This window comes from Scomber scombrus, chromosome 10 (assembly GCF_963691925.1).
Source record: "Scomber scombrus chromosome 10, fScoSco1.1, whole genome shotgun sequence".
Taxonomy (NCBI): domain Eukaryota; kingdom Metazoa; phylum Chordata; class Actinopteri; order Scombriformes; family Scombridae; genus Scomber; species Scomber scombrus.
Genome location: NC_084979.1, coordinates 17,551,303 through 17,572,364, shown reverse-complemented (window position 1 = coordinate 17,572,364; position 21,062 = coordinate 17,551,303). Strand labels below are relative to the sequence as shown.

The window sequence follows — 21,062 nt, the reverse complement described above, 5'->3', positions numbered from 1 at the left end:
CTGCTTCATGACCCCAGCGGTATCCCTGTCACATCCAAACAGCCCTATTTTTACTCACCTTGACTAAAGGCTCCTCCTGCAAGCCCTGCAAGTAACGCGGCTTAGACTAGAGACATTTCCATTTCCATTTCAGTTTAAATATTCTCAGAAGTATCACTTTAATACTTTAATGAAAAGGCAGTATAAAACCAGTGTTTTGAACAGATCCGGATTGCACTGCAAAACACTTCCAAGAACATTTTATACAATGATCAGGTCTATTACTGTGCAAATTACACATTGGAAGAGTTCATTTACGTCATCCTTTAAAAACATGAAATGGCTGTTGTGAGTTATTCTTAGCACATAGCACATCCTAAACCCTAAATACGTTTTGTCACAAAAAACGTTATTGTCCATTGTCAGTGTTTGCAAGTTCAATTTTTACAGCAGAGCACCAGTGCTGGTCTTGATCTGAACTGGATTAATCCACTCAGCGAATCAGTGTGTAGTATTCAGGTCAGGTGACACAATATGGCTGCAACTCTATTCAGCTGGAGATGTGGTGTCTGAAAGAGAAGGGTCTAATTGCATTATTGGCCCCCACCCCCTTAACCCTAATCATCTCACTCCTCATGCCTAAACCTAACTAAGTGGGTGTGTCATGTAATAAAATGAGCATGTCGTGTAGAGTGCTGTGAGTTCGCAGATAGACCTACTTGGTCTGAAAGAAAATGTTGGTTCATCTTTAAAGATGAAACTGTAATGTTCAGGGCATAAAAAAAGAAGAAAGCAGAATACTGAGTTACACTTAATGAACAACTGTCAAACATTGAGTAACAATAAATAACCTGGAATATGGAGTAACACTATGCAATACTGTGAAGTAGTTCATGTTTTTCCAACTTAGTACAGTTCAAAAATAATTTATTGTTAAAAAAAAAAATCAAACTTTAGTGTTTGAGTCAGTTCTGCAATTAGCTTCTCTGGTCACCACTGTAGTAGCTCTTTTAATAGACAGCTGTGGTCTTTATTAGCACTCTGCAGATTAAAACATTGGAAAGGTCATGGTCAGGGATTTTGTAGTCTGGCTGGTATAATCTTGTAAAAGTGTAATATTGCCTAATAATGGGCTGATATTGTTGAAGTTTTAGAACGTTACCTACTTGTTTTATTGTAAAGAATATTAAATATTGCACTTAAAAGAAACGTATTTCCATTTTATGACTCTGAAACATGAAATGTGGAGTTATTTGCTTTTGCAGGACAAAAGAGACTGTTGCCAGAAAACAAACTTTATATTTTCAATCAAGTTTAATTTTCCAACTGTGAGTTATTTTTACTTAATCAAAATAACACAGCTGCGGTTTGATTACCTGGAAAGCACAATAAAAAAAAGATGCATAATGAAAATTAATAAAATAGAGATATCTGTTTTGGAAGTGAACTCATTTGCTTTAATACCCATATAAAAACATTACATGTCATTTTTCAAATCAAAGATAATATCTGAGAGGATCAGGTGGATCTGGGGAAGTTCAAATTAAAGCTCATTTTAGTGGCTGAGCAAACTACATGATAAAGATTTTTTTTTTTTAATATTGGAAACCCTGAAAAAAAGAATAGTGTAGCTGTATGATGATACACATGCATATATTGTGTGTGTTTGTGTGTGTGTGTGTGTGTGTGTGTGTGTGTGTGTGTGTGTGTGTGTGTGTGTGTGTGTGTGTGTGTGTGTGTGTGTGTGTGTGTGTGTGTGTGTGTGTCAGTGACAAACCAGTAATGTTAGTAATGTGTGTTCAGTGTGTCTCTGTCCCACTGTGCGGCCTATTTGTAATGTCCCTGCTGTGGATAGAGGACCAGCCCCCCGGCATCAGCGAGACAAGAAAAGGCTTTTGGGGGGATCCTCTCCACTTCCAGCAGATTATTTTCCAAGTGGACTGAAGTCAAGGTGGAGCCTGGATTACGAGGGTGGCACACTCCCCACTTCATCACCAGCCTGAAACCACAAAATACAAAAACTAAAACTCAGACACCTAAATTCTTCACCTTCCTATCACAAGTGCTGATTTGTTAGTTGTCTCAAATGCACACAGAAGTTCATTGAGATGTGCAAGTGCAACAGCATGTTTCTTTGAAATGCTCTTTTCTGTTCATTTTTCAATGCCACCTTCAGCAGCTGACTTTAAAGACTTTAGGATTTGGTGAGATTACACTTTTCAAGATCTAATTTGATTTTTGACAGGGTTGTTGCACAAAAAATCAGATAGCAGAGCACAAATCTGACAGCAGACATTTCACAAGTGCACAGAAGCAGCCTGAGTAAGAGCAGAAGAGCTGAAGCTGGAAAAAGAAATCTGTGTAAGCAACAATATATCTGAGTGCAAGCATACAGTTCCAGCGGAATCAGAGCAAATCTAACCACAGGCAGAGGCTACTTGAGTGCAAGAGCAGGGTTTGAGGGAAAACATTACAAAATCTGAAAATGAAATCAATAAATCATGTTGTCAAATTGAAAACCACATTCTTGAATAAAGATAAGAAGAAAAAAAACAATTGTTTGGCTGCTGACCATGATTACAAACAAAAGGTCAAGTAAATGTCATAATCTTTGCTTTGTTGTAGGGTTCACATACAACAATAAAAACTGTGACAACAATAGTGTTTGTCTTCATCTTTCTGCTGATGAGGATTTTTGTTGAAATATTGGCTTGGATAAATACATTTGCATAACATATTCAAACAGCCATGATTTCCTTCTTTGCTTCTTTGCCAAGCTCCTTAGTGTCATTTCCAAGTGGAGCTGCACCAGCAGAGCTAATGTTATTAGGCCAGGATTGGGTAACAAGTGGGCACTGGGCTTATCCCTGTGTTGTTTGAATCTCATTTGACAATTAAAAATTGACTTTTTGGAAAGTGCAATCCTACCTGATGTGGTTGTTGTCCAGTCTCAGCACCTGCAGCTTCTTATACTGTCGAACAGAGAGTGGGATCTCCCCCAGGTGGTTGTTGTCCAGTAGGAGCTCAACAAGTGAGCGGTACGTTCCAACAAAAGAAACTCTCTCAGCGCCCTCGTTGCTCAAGGAATTGTGGGAAAGACGGAGGGACTTCAGGCCGGGCTGCAGGTGGCGGAACGCGAAGGCTGGGATTTGACTGATGTCGTTGTGCTGAAGTGTCAGATTACTGAGACGGCGGGGCAGATACATGGGGACTGAGGTGAATCGGTTGTAAGACAGGTCCAAGATTTCCAGGGCTCTGAGGTAGCAGAAACACATTGAAGAAGTTTCAGTGGGATATCAACAAGACCTTTAAAAGGAAACATTTTCTTTTTTTAAATATTTTTATAAAGGTATGCCAGTTTCAAACACCAAATTTGCAGTAATGTTTTGTAATTATGCTTGTTTCTACTCTTATTGCAAGGCCTTTCACTGTGGACCATATGTTTTACAGTAACTGGACCCCTGCGTGGTGCTGTTGGGGAGGCTGAAAGTCAGGAGGGCAAAGTGGGAGGTTGGGCTGCAGGGAGTTAAGGGGAACAGCAAGGAGAAAATTACAGGGCCTGGGGAGGCACAATGTCAGTTTGACATGGAATTTGTGGCTGAAAAGGGGGAAGAAAATGTTTGATTTGGGAAAAGAGAATGAACAACCATAGATTGTGTTTGATTTGGAGGAAATAGAGAACAAACAACGATATGTGGGAGGACCAGGTTTTAGGGCTCTGAGGCAAAGGTGCAGTATAGGGATTCAGTTTTTTTGTTAGAAAATCCTGCACAGCTGTTGTGAGTTTACAGCACAAGCTCTCAGCAGGAGAGAAAGCTCATTTCCTGTTCTTCTACCATTCATAGAACACACAGAACAGCCAATGGACTCAGAACACTTTAATGTGGCCATCCAATGATCACACAATGAAGTCATGTACCTCTGAATGCTTGTAACTAGGCGATCACTGCAAACGGACATGTCGAGGTATCAGCGCATTTCCTCGTCAATAGCGTGCATTAGCCTCATAATAAGGCTATATTCCCCATCGCCTTTGTAGTTTTAATAGACATAAACAGAAAATTCTTCCTTGGCATGCCATGTTAGATAATGACGTTCCTCCACTAACACTTGTTGAATTCTTGTTTATTCACAGAATATTTTGTTTGTATGCATCCTACCCCCCCTCAACAATGCATTGAGCATAAATGCCTCCATGCATGCACATTGTTCCTGTGCCATCTGTGGAGGCCTGCACCATGGTGTCTTGTCTGAGTATATACAAAGCTTAAGACCTCTGCATTAACTCCCCTCCCTTGAGCTTTACAAATCCAGGTTACATCAATCATTTTTGTAGGGTTTGTATAACGATGACTGATGAGAGAGATGACGTGTGACAATAAAAAGGGGTTAACATAGTTTAATAAATCAAACTGCTGGTACACTAAGCAATTCATGTGTCAATATCGCAGTACAGGTCAGGGTTAGCATTACTCCTTCATTCCTCAGTTTGGTCAAACAAGATTTCCTGTAGACTGTAGTTAGATGAGGTTTAATAAAGCATCACATTAATATCATTTTAAATGGTTTACTAAAAACAAAGTTAAGACACAAGGGAGTGAGGACAATGGCAGATTTAATTCAAGACACACAATGTGTTTTTTCCCCTATTTTTCTTAAAAGAGCGTGGTTTTTCAATTTGACAGCATGATTTATTGATTTCACGTTGTAATTTTGGAATGCTTTTCCCTCAAAGCCTGCCCTCAAACTTTACTTGTGCTTGGATGTGCTTCAGCTCAAACTGTGTGCTTGCACACATATATATTCTTACATGCACAGATTTTCCTGCACTCCAGCTTCAACCATTCTCCTCGCTCTTTGGCTGCTTTTGTGCACCCGTGAAACATCTTCTCTAAGATTTCTACCCTGTTCTTGGATTTTTTGGGTAAGAACCCAGTCAAAATTCCCCAACCAATAGAATCAATTAAATGATCCCTGCCTCCTTGTGGGAACATCCCATAGCAGTTACTCTTAAACTGGGTTCATCCACTCCTGCCCTCCAGGGGTTTATTAAATGTACTTCCCTTTATTCTTGTATGACTTTTGGAATAAAAGGACAGTTAATATGTATACCAGTGCCCATATTTTTTTTACTATAATAGCTACATATAATATTAGCCATACATTGCCCCCCTACTAGTGTCTGTCCTGTATGGGATGCTCTAAGAAGTAAAGGGAACTACCTCTACCTGTTACACAACTACACCTGGCCTTCTATTGGTTGGGGAATTTTGACAGGGTTGCACAAAAATCCGAAAGGAGAGCAGAAATCTGAGAGCAGATGTTTACAGAGATACAGCCTGAGAGCAATGAGTGCGCTCCAGCTTCAGGACAGCTGAAGTTGGAGTGCAGAAAATCTATGGAAGCAACAATATATCTGAGTGCAAGCATACAATCTGAGCAGAAGCAGAGCAAATCTAAGTGCAAGGGCAGAGCTTGAGGGAAAGCATTACAAAATCTGAACGTGAAATCAATAAATTATGGTCTCAAATTGAGAGACCACACTCTTGTATAAAGATAAGAAAAAAGGCCCATACACACAAACACACCAGCCAACACACACTGTAGGCTTTTTGTTTAACCTACACGTATAATGGCAGTTATGGATTGCTGTGAAAATGTGGTTTCTGCTTGAATTTCTAAACGCTCAAAATATATTGCTCTGTCCATTTCTCAGTACCAGTTCAGACCAGTTGTGTGCTGCTGATTTATATTCTAAATCTTTGCCAGGAAGCTCAGCAGCAGGCCGCTGCTGCTTAGAGCTCCACATGGTATTAATGAGTGGAGGGACACACAGTCCTCTCTTCTCACAGTCCTCCTCCCTCTACACTCCCAGCCACTGGCACCTACACACATACACATGCACACACACACACACCACCACGCACGCGGGTACTTGCAACATGATGCCAAGAAAACAACACTAATGCGTTCACACAAAAAAATCATGCTAATACAAAGACATAGAGATGTGCTGATAGACAAACACAATAGTATGAATTTGAAAATGCAAATACACAAATAGATACCAATATATTCAAACAAATAAGCATATACATACACATCGCAACATTAATTTATTAATTTCTAAAACATTTGTAGAGGCACACAGCAATTACACAAACCAAAAGTTTCTGTGTGCATAAATGTGAAAAGTTAGTCTTGCACATACTAACATACATATAAAAGCACAAGTACAATACTCACATATGCACACTGTTCCATCTGTGCTGAGTCCATCGTGCCAGCACTACACAAGCTGGCTCACGCACTTTGGCAACCTAACCGGGATAGGTAACGTAGCCAGGCAGAGTGGCTGTGCCAAGCAGGCTAGACAGACAAAGACTGGACTAAAGAAATGGAATGATGGATGGATGATGGTACAGCCTTGATGATGGCAGATGGCTTCAGATATATCATGTTGTTATGCTTAAGGCCTCCACGTGCACTGAGTTTATGAATACAAGCTGATATCTGGAAATATTTTGATCCATTTCTAACATCTGTTGAATACAGACTGAAGAGCATTTGAATTAATTTCAACCCAGAATATGACTTTAATAATTTACTGCAGCAGCACTACAGTCTACATTGTACATCCACTGTGGATATTTGTATGCACAGTGTAGTGTATAGATTAAACATAGATTAAATTAAATTCAGTAGTGTTCATTTGACATCACTGTGGTGCCTCAGCATTGTTGGCACAGAGTATTTTGCGTGGTGCTGTGTGCTCATTTCGCCATTTATGTAAGCTCATTATGAAACCAATTTGTGCTGGTCCTTTCAGGCTCAGACACGTCATAACATAACAAAACACACAAATCTTTGGTGTAAAGATCACTGAACCTGTGCCTCCATGCAGTCAGTATGAGCCCAAAGCTATGATAAATCTACACAGAGATCCTCTCCAGACAGCCTCTCTGTCAATATGACACAACTAATAAAAACCACATGGACAAAAAAAAACAAAAATTCTAATCAGCAAAAATTGCTTTCTATTTAAAAATAAAATAAAATAAGACACCAATCTGTGTCACTTATCAATTATTATTGTGCGTGTAGTTTTACTGGATATATTTCCAGGTGGTGACATATTTACGAGCATGTTATATTAAGCTGCAGAACACCACATAGCATTAAGTAAGAAAAAGTCAAGAATACGATCATTCTCCCGTTAAAAATGTTTGACAGCATAAATTAAAAGCTGCAATTGAAAACATGTTACTCATAAGATGTTATTGCCTTGGATTTTTGGAAGGGGTAATGTTTATGAAATGATATAAAACGTGGTGTGGCTCTGTCAGCAAACATGTGGTGTTTGGAGTCAGGTCTGTTGGCTGGCAGCAGTGATGTGATCAGTTTTATGTTTTGATCGACTAGGGGAGGAACAGATGAGACTGTTATTTGAGCTGACATATTCAAGAAGAGCCGGGAGTAGATGGCAAACAGGCGCGCGTGTGACTTCTTTTTTTTTCTTTCTTTTTTTTCATGTGCATCTGTGTCTTTAAAGACCAAAGCTGCTAGTTGTGCCCCTGAGGAGAGACAACTAATTTCATGGCTCTTAGTACAACACTATTAATTGTATGCTTCTGCAGATTCTGGTCACGTAATACACATGTACCTTGAGAGACACAACCACACAAAGGGATGCACAGTTGTTATGTATATGTGGACGCTTTGTATGCTGCACACATTGGCAGCGATCGTAAACACACCCAGAGGAACACAAACTAATGACAGGTCTGGGATAAGTTTACTGCATGCAAAAAATGTGGATCTGAAAACAGAAACTCTATACTTATATATACTGTATAATACAAGCATCTACACAAACACACAAAGACCCAGTACAGACAAGAGATTATATTAACAAGGTATTGAAGGGAGATGCTGACAGTCAGATGGACAAATCCCAGCTCCAATCCCCAGCTCCAATCCCTGGCTCCATATAACATACAGTATTCTCCACTCTTACCTCCAATTCTAAGCAGGGGGCAACAATAACACTGGTTCTCTGACATGTAACAGAGGCAGTCCACTAACCAGAACCAGCACACTGCGGTTCATTTAATCCTTAAGCAATTTACTTTTCAATCTGTTCCTCTTTTTCTCTTTCTGCACATACCTCTGCAAAGCTACATCATTTTCTCCTTTAAGTGGTTCAGCATCACACACATTTTATTCAGTCCTGTGAAAAGAATGCCAGGTCTCGTTAGTGACTTTTGCCCTTTAGGTTATCGTCTCCTGCTGTGTTTGTAGAGTTCAGGTCAAGTTGAATTTGTTCGCACTCTGTTGTCTATGCAGTGCTGTAGGAAGGTTTTAAGATAGAGGAGCTGCTAATAAGCCTGCAGGGCCAATGGGAAGGCTGCTGCTCTTGCCACTAATGAGGTCAAGGATCAGGTTTAATTGTGTCTTCCTGCCCTCACATAATGTTTGTCCATCTCTGGAAAAGGTTTTGTGTTTTCCAGTTTTCCATCTGTGCATACATATTCTCGTCATTTCTTCTGTCCAACTTCCCTATTTTCTCAGTTTTATATTTTTATTTCCACTTCAGTGCAGTCATTCTAAAGTACAATCCATATTCTCTCCAGTTTTACCCAATTCTTTTCTGTCTTGCTCTCCTTTGCATTTTCTTTTCCTCAGTTTTCCCTGAAGCTCCCACTGTGGTTCACAAGGATCCCAGGGAGCAAAGAAAAACCCACTGGAATTCACTATATTTAAACTCACAGACACATTCAGGCATACAGTTGCCCTCAAGCTCTCACTCACATGTCTGCTCATCTAAGTACACAAGGTCAGCTGTCAAAACTTTGGTGATATGTGTGCATCATGCATAAGTGTGCGTGTGTGTGTGTGTCTGAATGTGAAAGGGAGAGAGAGAGAGAGAGAGAGAGAGAGAGAGAGAGAGAGAGAGAGAGAGAGAGAGAGAGAGAGAGAGAGAGAGAGAGAGAGAGAGAGAGAGAGAGAGAGACATACGGAGACAGAGACAGAGACAGAGAGGAAGAAGAAGAGAGACAAAGCATGTATCTGTCAGGACGGCAGCCATAGATATTGATACTGAAGGACATGCTGAAGGAGCTACTGTGAGGACTGATCTGAATTTTGTGTACACGTGTTTTTTATGTGCATTTTTATGTGCAAATTATGACCAGAGATATTGATATTGATGATAGGAATAGTGGAGGATCACTAATCGGGTCAGAAAAGTGTTTATCTGTAGATGGCAATGTGTTTTCAAATCTTTTAAGTGCCACAAGCATGAACTGATAATCATTTTTTAAAAAGATAACAAAATCCAAAAAATTCCAAATAACAGCAGTCTACCCTCTTGTGGCTAATGAAGGAACTACAGAACATTATTTTGAGAAATGGTTAGCTCTCACTGGATGCGTAGATAGATAGATAGATAGATAGATAGATAGATAGATAGATAGATAGATAGATAGATAGATAGATAGATAGATAGATAGATAGATAGATAGATAGATAGATAGATAGATAGATAGATAGATAGATAGATAGATAGATAGATAGATAGATAGATAGATAGATAGATAGATAGATAGATAAATAGACAGACATACTTGAGATGGGTCCAGGCATGGTGAGCAACGGCTTGCTCATGCAGCAGGTTGTGACTCAGGTTCAGCACTCTTAAATGGACGCAGTCCCTCACTACCTCCTCTGTCACCTCATCAATCAGATTATCATTCATCTCCAGCCTCTACAAGTAATAAACAAAAAGACAAGGATGAAATGGATGTTTGTTCACTCAGGACCTTTGCATTATTTGGGGAATCAAGGTAGTATAGTCATCATGTCAGTGTCTGGCTTTCTAAAGTCGGCCTGAGTAAAAACCTGAGTCCCAGCTGGTTCCTGTAGCTGAACATTTTAAGGAGTAGGGTCAAGTAAAGTGATATCAGCACACCTTCAGAGATGAGGAAAGACCCTGGGGCAGTGAACGGAAGCGGTTATTGCCCAACTGGAGGTACAGAAGCTTCTTTATTGGTCTGAAGGTTAGAGGTGACACGCTGCCATCGTGTAGACTATTCCCTTGCAGCTCCAGATTCCACAGGTTCATCAAACCTCAAGAGGGAACAATTAATATCAGTATCATCATTTGCATACAGACTTTGTGTCTCTTCCTTGTACACTGACACAATTCCTACCTTCAAAACAATGAGGGGTGAGGGAATTAAGCTTGTTGTTGTTAATCTTGAGCTCTTCCAGAGATGGTGGCAGTGACGGGATCCTGGTAAGCTGGTTGCCATCTAAGTTCAACCTCTTCAGAAGGGTCAAGTTCTAAATAACACACAGAAAAAAGAGGGGTGACCAGGCCAGAAAGATAAAACAGACAAAATGGATACTTCTCGAAATCCATAATTTTCCATCCCGACTCGCCAAGCAGGATGCAATCACAGAGTTCTCAGAAATACACCAAATGAGGGAATGACAAATGTGTACGTCTCTTCTATGTGATCTATCATGTTGTATTTTTAGTAAAGCCACTCTGTGTGGCTCCTCATTGAAAGCTTCTGTGGTTGATGTGTGTCAAGTAAAAGCAGTGGACTGGATCCTTTGCAGTATCCCTCTAGCCAGTCCATCAGTCCTCTGTCATTACTGGGATGTGAGCAGAAAATAAAAAATAAAAAAATCTTCTAAAATTCATTTCTTTTTATTCTCCACATCATTGGCTGCAGCTGTTTTCCAACAGGTCTATCCAGCCAATACTGTGAGAGTACGCTGAAAGTGGTGTATAATGATTGGTCAGAGTGTGGTAGGCTGCTTCAGTGTGGTCAGGATCTGTGTTTGGCCTGTGGACATTTTGAGGTTAGACCAAAGGTTATTCTTAGAGAGGATTAGTTAATGTAATTTTCAGTGCTCTTATATTACTGTAATGATACAGGATGCATCCTGCGTTTTATTTTAATTAGATGCAAGTTACTTATAAAACTGGCTTATAAAACTCATTGACATTTAGCAGGCTGATGATTCTCCACCAGAGGGAGCTGTTTGGGTCGACATGAGACCCGTTTTAAACCAGTTTAACCAACTATAGAAAAAGGTGACTGTGTAACACTTAACACCTGATAGCTAAATAATTGAAGTCAATGTGGCACTCTAACATCTAGTGGATATTTAACTCTCAATAAAACACTAAAAATAGAAATACAATTCAGCATAATTTGAGTCTAAAGCATTTGAAATTGAGTTATTTTATTCCTTTTTCCCTGTGTAACATAAAGCTTTTTCATATACTTCACCATCAGACAAGTCAGCCTAAAATATATTGAACAGTAGAAACTGTGACTTTAACTATAGAAAGGTTTCATTTCAATAACACTTTAGTTCTTAGTTTAAATACATAGCACAAGTTCTTAGTTTAAATACACAGCACAAAAAAACGTGGTTTACCTAATCTCCTAATGCTTTACATAACTCTACTCTCTCTCTCTCTCTCTCTCTCTCTCTCTCTCTCTCTCTCTCTCTCTCTCTCTCTCTCTCTCTCTCTCTCTCTCTCTCTCTCTCTCTCAAGGCAAATAAAGTCTGGTAGGACAGTCCCAGAGGAGAAAACACACATGATGACAGGTTATCAGAAAGATATGCTTACCATAACAGAACATTTTACAAGTTTAAAACCTCAAATGCACAAAAACAGCAGCAGTAACAAACAAAAAAAGGTGCAGTTGTGTCACAATTATTGCCTGCAAGTGGAGCAGGCACTAAATGAACTGCAAGTGTGGGACTGCTAACAGCAGCCCTGCCAATCGAGTGAGGGGGGCTAGGTCGGGGGCTTCACATCACTATTTGGATCACATGCCTCATACACAAAGCAATCCTTCAAACATGTTTAAACATACAGGACATTATGGCTGTGATTAATGCAGATGAGTATTGCACTAAATATAATAACACAAAAATTGTGACAGTGAAGGAGTATACAGTAGTGTTGGACAGTGGCAGGTCAAAGCTGTCATATGCAAACATTGTTACTCACAGAGAGGGGGTTTTGGCTGAATGACTCATCATAGAGGTTGTTTTTGCTTAGGTCCAGTGTGTCCAGGTTCGGCAAGCCGGAGAAAACGTCTGGAGTGATGCTTTGGATGTTGTTCTCTTTAAATCAGATGATGTGATATGTGATGCACTAGATATATGTTTTTTATGAATGTATCATCAGAACTTCACTTGACTCACATATCAGGTGACATATCTGTTCTTCCTTGGCATTAAGGTAAATAATATAAGCAGTCTAATCAGGAAAATTTGCTGGAAGTAAAGTAATCATTTTGCATTTCACAATCGTGATTTGTAGTATTTCCTGCTGTTAAGACATCAAAGTAATTTAAGACAGAAAATCATTAATAAACTTAAAGGTATAAATGGTTTTTAAAAATCAATAAAATCCATGGCTAGTGGAACCAAAGTTCAGTTTTACTTGCAATCTAAAAAAACAACATACACAAAATAAGCCAAATTAATAATAAACCAGTTCACATGTAACAATTTTGTGGAGTACACTTCTAATTTGTGTACCACCCCACTAAGCACAAACATGCTCATTTGATTTGATGAAGCTACTAACGCAACAAAGACACACACACCTGCCGCATCCAGCTTTGTGGCCTCCAAGTTGTGGATGATTGGCAGCTGAGTCATGCCGATGCCCCTGCAGCTGATTTCTGTGTCAGTGGTCTGACACTCACTGAGAGGAGATTCTGTAAAGCTGGTGTATGCTTCTGTATGATTGCTGGGAGACTCAGTTGTCTCTTCTTCTTCCTCTTCTCCTTCTCCCTCTGCCTCTCCCTCTTCTTCTTCTTCTTCTCCCTCTCCCTGTCCCTCTTCTTCCTCCTCCTCTTCTTCCTCTTCCTGACATAAAAAATGGCAGAAAATTGCTTCATTAACTCAACTGGCTGATTCAATGAACTAAAGCGAGGCACTGCTTTTATACAAAAAACTGAGACCTCTTCTTCTTCCTCGTCGTCATCATCATCATCATCATCGTCATCATCATCATCCTCATCATCATCCTCTTCTTCCTCCTCCTCCTGTGCTTTTCCTGGATCCATCAGCCGCCTCTTCTCAGTATGAAGTTCTTTAAGTACAGCCATGAGAAAGCTGGTTTCCATCTCTCCTTTGCTTCTTCTTCTCCAGCCGATTAGGGGTCGCCCCAAGCCTGCCTGCAAAGTGAGTAATGTGAGTAAATCTACACACATCAATGCAATACTAGACCAGAATATGACCATAATTAAATGGCACTTATAGAAGATCACATGTACAATCAGTGTTTATCTATAAATATGCATTTCTGTGTACACATGGCAAAATCAAGTGTGGGGTCATACTATTCTGTATGCTTTGGCCTCCACTGTAGGTACATGTTTCCTCTTCCCCCAGGCACCTCTCTTTTGTCTCCCAGCCACCAGCTTTGTAAAGTCAATTCTTTGCTGCTCCCTCTCCTCCTCTACCTCCATGTGGAAACGCTCATCCTCATTCTCTTCTTCACAAAAACATAAATAAACAATTACAGATGTTAAGTTAGGTTTTCACTCTGAAGTATATGCTTAATGCCACAATTTCAAAAAAGGTATTAAACATGTATTAGTCAAGAGCATGCAGAGAGAAGAAGACAGCGGCTTACCTGTAGGGAAGGTTGAATCTGAAGCATGTGTATCTAACAATGTTACTCCTGTGTCAATTCCTGGTGGATGAATGACTGCTGTTTCTAACTCTGGTCTCTTAGAAAAACTTTCCAAGTTTGAATCTATGTCATGCGCAGATTTTTGGCTGTGTCCCGATAGAATTGCGCCACTCAAACATAGGAGAATTATCCATGTCCTTAGCATTGTTGGATGTTTTTTCAGTTTGACTTATTTCAGTTGGAAAGTGAGGTCCAAGACTTGCAGATGTTCAAGGTTGAAACAAGGATGAGGAAAGTCCAAAGAGAGAGCAGACGAAAGGGAAAAACTCCAGCAAGCCAAGTGTGAGGAGCAGTCAAAGTGCAGGTTTACAAAAGAAGAAACATTTCCGGAAAACCCTAGAACATGATATTTTAAACCCTGGGAGTAAAAACTGTGATTAAGTTTCTCTGTTCTGAGTCAGTCTATAGCAGTACTTGAACATATTGCTCATGCTCTCAACTTGGAGATCTCTGAAATGAAGAGAGAGCAAGAGGATGGGAAGGAATATCTAGGAGGCGGAGAGGTCAAAAAAATAAACTCTCACATTGTTAATAAAGGCCCTCGATCATTGTAGCATAAAATACACAGACACGCCCTGCTCCTCCTTGTCTCCTCTCCTTTTCATAACTGTGTGTTAACACTGGGTAGAAAGTTAGAGGTTCGAGGAGAAGATGAGAGACAGAAACTTGGCAGAAAATAGAAACTGGAGCACAATATTAACACTTAAGATAGAGTCTATATGGATATCATATGGTTCTGTATTTTTCTCCAGAAAAGATTAGGTAGTGATCTGTGTAATGTACGCTGATCTTGCACTTTTTCCAACAAGAGATGGGGTTGGTAGACAGTTCAGGTCAGAGTCAACCATGTTTGGCCAAGCTCCGCTAGCGGCTACATATGAAAACACACACAACCTCTGAAAAATGAATAATAAGCCCATCTTTACATTCTGTACACACAGTATATAATGTCTGTACAAACAATACACATGTACTCTGGTGTGTGTGCATCCTCACACTCAACACCAAGCCAAGCAGGTGCCACTGGCTGAGTGTTGAGTCTAGCTGGGATTTTCACTGTGGGGTGAAACCTGCTGACAGCCCCTCTTTATTTGCTCAGTAACCACACTCTCTCTCTCTCTCTCTCTCTCTCTCTCTCTCTCTCTCTCTCTCTCTCTCTCTCTCACACACACACACACACACACACACACACACACACACACACACACACATACACACACACACACAAAACCTGTCAAATTTTGCATGCAGCTGGTCATGTCTCAGACAACAGCTCCTGTGATTGACGTTCATTTCAACATTAGATTAAATTTATGTATTCACTACTGGCCAGATGAAGGATTTTGTTTTTCCCGCTCGACAGGAGATGATCTAATGAGACGGAGACGACAGCAGAATCCAGACACCAAATGGCACATTCAACAACATAACACTAAATACAGAACACTCAGGCCCTGATGTGCTCCTCCAAAGTAAATAGTGACGTGTCCTAAGACTATTCATTTGACTCTTGACAGGAAAAAGCAGTAATCCATTGGCCACATTCAACCCTATCCTTAACCTCAGTTTGACAACACCCTGGAATTTTTTGCTGCAGAGAATGGTGCTAAGGTCTGGCATGTTAGACACAAATATTTAGGATACAGAACTCCTTCTTGTCCAGTTACTGCTTTCGGACACAGTGCACCTTTTACCATCCCTGCTGTGACCTAATGTCCTTTCTCTGCAATTTTAGTGCAACTTATTTTCTCAGAATAAATATGGCCTACACAGTCTGACCACTGCCATCTTTACAACATAATGTTAGCTAACTTATTTGTTAAAATGTTGAAAATAAAATTAAAACAAAACCAGATCAGTTCAGGTTGCTTGGGGTCCTAGATATGTTCTGTAAAGTAATGATGACACACCTCCTTGTGGTCTTCAAAGAAACAATAAAAGATAGTTACATCATAATAACTAATGCTCTGTTTGGTGCCAGACAGCACATGACTACCCAACATATCTACGTCATATGACCTTTGGTGAAGAAATGTCTCTACTTAAAGAAAGAACACGCATCAGAGAATAGTGACTGGTTTTTCCAAATGTGTGCAGTCGTTTATTTGCTGTTGGTCTTCAAATAGTATCCAAAGATGATTATAGGCATACTGTACAGGGCTTGTGGGGATTTAAAAAGGTTGCAAGTGACGTATCCCTTGAAAATGTTGAATTTCGGATACATTTCTTATTTTTATTTCTATCTGGAAACTGTTTTATGATGATTGACAGGGCTAATAATAGCTAATGTTATGGAAATATCACATACTTTGTGAAATATCACAAAATTTACAAATTGTGCATTGGTAGGCTATAAACTCACCCTTAGGTATAAAACAACAAAGCCATAGGCCTACATTTTATGGCTATCAGAAACTTTTAACAGCAAACTTGATCATGACAAAATAATGCATTGAAATTATGAATGAAGAATTATTATTATGTTGGGCTGAAGTATGTGTGACCCCCATATGAGGTGGTACAGGCATAGGTTTTGGTTGAAGGGAAAAAGTGACAATGTGATATTTACAACAATCTGCATTTTATGTTACAGAGTCAATTAACTCTGTTATTGTTTTTGAAATTGTGAACCAGATCAAAAACTGTAGAATACATTACATAATTTTAACAGGCTCAGCGTTTTAGTTATATAACATAATTTTTACTGTAGCAAATTAATTATTGAATTTACATACAAGTCAAATGAAATGTACATTGAAAACACATGAAACATTAGCTACATCACACCAATGTTGCAGTGCCTCCATCACCCAGATTAATAACCTGTGAAACTGAGAGGGAAGAAATAAAGGAGTGTCTGCTCATTCACCACCATGCTAACTGCATCCGAGCTTTCTAATGTTGCAATGACAGCTCTTTTATTGTTTCCTTGGTGGTCTTCATTTGTTCACTAACATTAGCTAACGTTAACCAGCAAACTAATATTAATTTAAAAGAAACTTGTTCTTTATAAATCAATTGCGTATTTAATAATAATAATTTCAAATTGTGCTTAAAATATATAAACTTTGTGCCATATGTGTTATGTTTGTTTGGAGTTTAGTACGTGTCTTTCTTTCGGCTTGGCTAGCAAAACCAAACTTGCATCGTGTTGGAGAGCCAAAAATGTATGTTATGGAAAGCTTCTTTGGGCTGATAGCTTAGCTGATACTGTTAGTCAGTTTAGTTGACTCACTCATGAGAGTCAACTCATGAGACAGTATATTGTGTAATCATATATTGTGGTTCATATCAAGAAGGTCCATCACCAATGAAGGCATAGGGAAAAGTATCAGGTGCACATTATGGCAAGGATCAAAAGACACTCACAGATCTATAGATCTATATGGACAAGAACAAACATGTTTCAGCTGGTTTGAGACATTTGTGGAATATTCATGTACAGATTTTATGGTAAATCAAATTCAAACCAGTCCTTCGTTATCCAGTTTTCACATTTTTTAAGCAATTGGTTGCCTTTATGTGCAGGGTTAAAAAATATGGAACCAGTCTATTTAGAGGTTGTTTTTTTAAAAGTTTTTTGATGGAAAAGAATCTGGGCTCAGCCCCTGATGTTTAACTGTCCAGCCAATGCCCCTAGAAATTACTGTTCCGAGCCACGAGTAAAACAAAACAAAAATAAACTGTATTTTATGGCATTAAATTATCCACATGGATACATTATAACAAAAATAATCATGAAACAGTCAACAGTCCTTTTGATAGTCTTGTATCCTGGAATATGGGCAATTGCAGGCAATGCCTGTCCAGTGGACATAAAAATCGTCACAGCCCAGACTCAGTGAGCTAAACAGGTAGAGAGATCATGCAAGATTTAGAGTATTTTTAAATAACATTTTATCCAGAACTCAGGCAAACATAACAAATGTAGTCTGTAAGTCAGTGGCATGTATAATGTTGACTGGAGGTGTGGTGTTGGGCAGGAAAAACAAACAATGCTAACCAAAAGCGTATATGAAGATGATGATGAGAGAGACGCAGCATGGAGGAGCCTTGATCACTTAGGCCCAGTACTGTCTTTTGGAGCCTACACTTTCCCTACCCGAACTTTCAGACAGATTAACCCCCTTTATCAGGTCCAATTTGTGCTAATCCTTTTCGAATTTTCAGGGAACAAAGGCCAATGGCAGTATTGTAATGTGGTCATGAAAATCACGTGACTTTCAGGGACACAGGCCTGTTGGTCCACTGATATTGTTGGGACCAAGGTTTTTTCGTTTATCTTTAGAGAGAGGAAGGACTTTTCAACTTCTCTCTTCTCCAGGATAAAGTGTTGATTTTTTTGAGTTTAAATCTAAGTTCCTCAACTTCATCTCTTAAGTCAAACTAATCAAATCTCAGGTAGTTTATTAAGTGCATATTTACAATCTGACCTGAAGCCATAGAAACATTGGTTCTTGCTATACTGTATGCCTGCAATAGTTTAGATGCTAGACCAAGCTGAAGCAAGGTTTCTCTCAGCCAGTTTCCTCACTACTTTAGTTTTACACATTTGTTCGCCCTTAGAGAGATCCACTTTCACCTCCCTTTTGGCTGCATCTATTTCAGAGGCCCCCACTTGACAGAAGGACAGCTTCCTCTTTTTCTGTAGACTAGATCTACACTAGCTGCATAAGACACCAGAAGACAAGACTTTGAAACTTTTCTATTTTTGTTTAAACTTTATATAGTTTAGATTACAGAATAGTATTAGTTTACAGAAGGTTTTCTGCATCCATGATCATGTAAAATTATCATTACCTTTTTTCCAACTGTAAATGAAGACAATTCACAGCAGAAAACTCATGATGACAAATACAAAGAGGAGTTTCTGAAATAATTTAGTCAGACCTTCTCTAATCTAATGTGATCTAATCTCACTGTATTTATCAATTCCCTGGTTTTAATTATCATGAGATTAAGCAGCCACCAGGAGGCGCTGCAGGAGAAAGAGGATGAGGAGGAGCAGTATGAGGCTGGTACCTTGTCCAGAAGGAGTGATGGTGATGGTTGGAGGGGTGAACTCCTCCTCTCCTCCTCTAGTGTCCTCTCTGATGAAACATCAGGCTTGAAAGACGGAGTCATCCGAAACAAGAGGGCGGGGCTGTTCAAACAGAAGAAGGTGTTGCTATAAAACATCCAGACTTATACTGTAATATTATAATACTGTATATATTATAACATCATATAGTGTAACCAGAAATAATTCATTAAATTGTGGTCTTAACTTAAAATTTTAACAGACAAAACACATTTAGACCTTAGGTATGTCTACTTTTACTTTTCAGATCCTACTAAATTTTACTGACAGATGTTTACTGAAGCAAGATGCAGGAAAGCAGGACCACACTTTGAATGAGTGCATCATGATGTTGATACTTTTACTGAAGTGAAGGATTTGAGGACTGAGAATGAAGCTCAAATCTGGACAAAAAATGATATAGCTCATAACAAAGCAGGTTTATTAGTAAGCCTAGTTTTTCTACAAAGTTAACTGTTTCAAAACTTAACACCAAGTTTATTTCATGCACAAAATGCATAAAAACAATACATTTTGTGCATGGAAACAATGAAGACTGGACAGCAGAGCCAGTCGTCTCTTCAGGTTTCACAGCCTTATGTAAAACTGTCATTTTATTAAAACTCAGACATCAGCCTGTGACTTTTAACATCTTGTCTCCTGTGATCTGAGTGTTAGCAGCTGTCAGAGATGGAGATGCCTCTCTGACTCACAAAAACCTCAGAGAACCGTGCACTTCATGGGGCATTAAAATGGCCAACGTTAAATACTGTAAATCAACACGTCATTAACACAGGACTGGGACCAGGCTGTTCTGCTATAATGTGTGAGTTTGATTGATGGTAGAAGTTTTTCACAAGCCCCACAGAAAGGCTGGTGTCTACACTTTATTAAATTGTATGCTTATACTGATTATTTCTTCATTACTGTAATTTATGTGTATATACAATCACAATGTGGAGCCATTAAGAAGATTTGGGTTTCAGTGTGAGGAGGTTGTGTTATTAATAATGATGTATTTACATATTGAGGAGTTTCTATCAGTTTGAATCCATAAACAATGACTGTGTGAGCGTGAAGGTGGAGCTCACCTCTCCTTGAGCAAGGAGCTTGACTAATGTTGTCTACTGCAGGCAGCAGATGATGAAGGTTGAAGGCTCCATCTTCTACACCTGACACTCTGAGAAGAGGACAGAGAACAGATCTGTTCTGTGGTTCTGTCAGGGTTCCTCACAACATTAAGCCATTAAGCTGCTGAATGCAGAATAGATTTCTTTTTTCTTTTCCTTGGTGCCTGGCACAGTCCTTTGCACTAACCCTTAGGGCTTTTATGTGTGTTATTTACGTATATTTCATGTGCAAAAAACCCTGGCACTTCACTTTGCACTTTACTCTATTCAGAGCAACACTCTTGTGCAATATTCTCAAGCACTTTATTCAGCTGTTCTTTATTCAGCTGTATTAGTATAGTATTGGTGTAGTATTGTATTTTATTTCCCCACTGGTCATTTATCGCCTCCTTTGATATTCTTGTGTAGGAATGAATGTTGTTGATTACTGTTTGTTTATGTGAGGTTGGGCTTGTAGAAACTGAATTGCCCCTCGGGGATAAATAAAGCTGTATCTGAATCTGAATCTGAACATTATACAGGTTCGGAAGAACAAACTGGTTTCCCCTCATGACAATCCAGAGTGATAACTGACTCTTAGCCTGGGGGGCAGAAACAGGTGCAACATCCAACATTCTTCAGCATTTAGCTGCTGTGTAGCAACTGAAACAAAATGTCCAAAACATCTTGACAGAATAACAGTAAGAAAAATGGCAATCGCAATTTCTAAGCCCGAGGTAATGTCCTCAGAATGCTTGTTTGTCAGAAAAAAAACATAATATAGTCAGCCCTCACAGAAAAATGTATATCATTTCTTTAATGATGAAGAGCAGCAAAAAAAATTGATGTGATTCAGCCCTAGGCTTACCTCAGGGTGTTCAGCATTCTGTTTGTTTGTCAGACCAACAGTTAAAACCTCAAGTATTTACTCTGCTATAGCAAAAGACAAATATTAGCAGTAAACCTCACAATTGAGAAACTGTAACCAGAAAATGTTTCAATTATCAAAATAGAGCTGAAATGAGTTGATTGTAGGAAAATGAATCAGTTACTATGTAAAATGTGCCTTTCCTGTTTTCAGCCTGATGGAAATGAGTAAAATAGTTGGCTGCTCCTGAGGAAAAATGTTTCAATTTCTGATAATAATGCTTATTAACACCTTTGAAAATGCGAG

General features: G+C 39.2%; 1 protein-coding gene across 1 annotated transcript; it reads right to left on the bottom strand.

The window, feature by feature from the left end:
• Positions 1–1,806: 1,806 nt before the first annotated feature.
• On the bottom strand, positions 1,807–20,773 carry si:dkey-32e6.6 (extracellular matrix protein 2). The gene is made up of 11 exons (XM_062427105.1): positions 20,757–20,773; positions 19,871–19,959; positions 13,365–13,519; positions 12,984–13,199; positions 12,624–12,888; positions 12,020–12,135; positions 10,191–10,323; positions 9,948–10,107; positions 9,606–9,743; positions 2,908–3,234; positions 1,807–1,978 (listed from the first exon to the last, which is right to left on the bottom strand). The coding sequence occupies exons 1-11, from the start codon at positions 20,771–20,773 to the stop codon at positions 1,807–1,809; spliced, it is 1,788 nt and encodes a 595-aa protein (XP_062283089.1).
• Between the last annotated feature and the right edge of the window lie 289 nt (positions 20,774–21,062).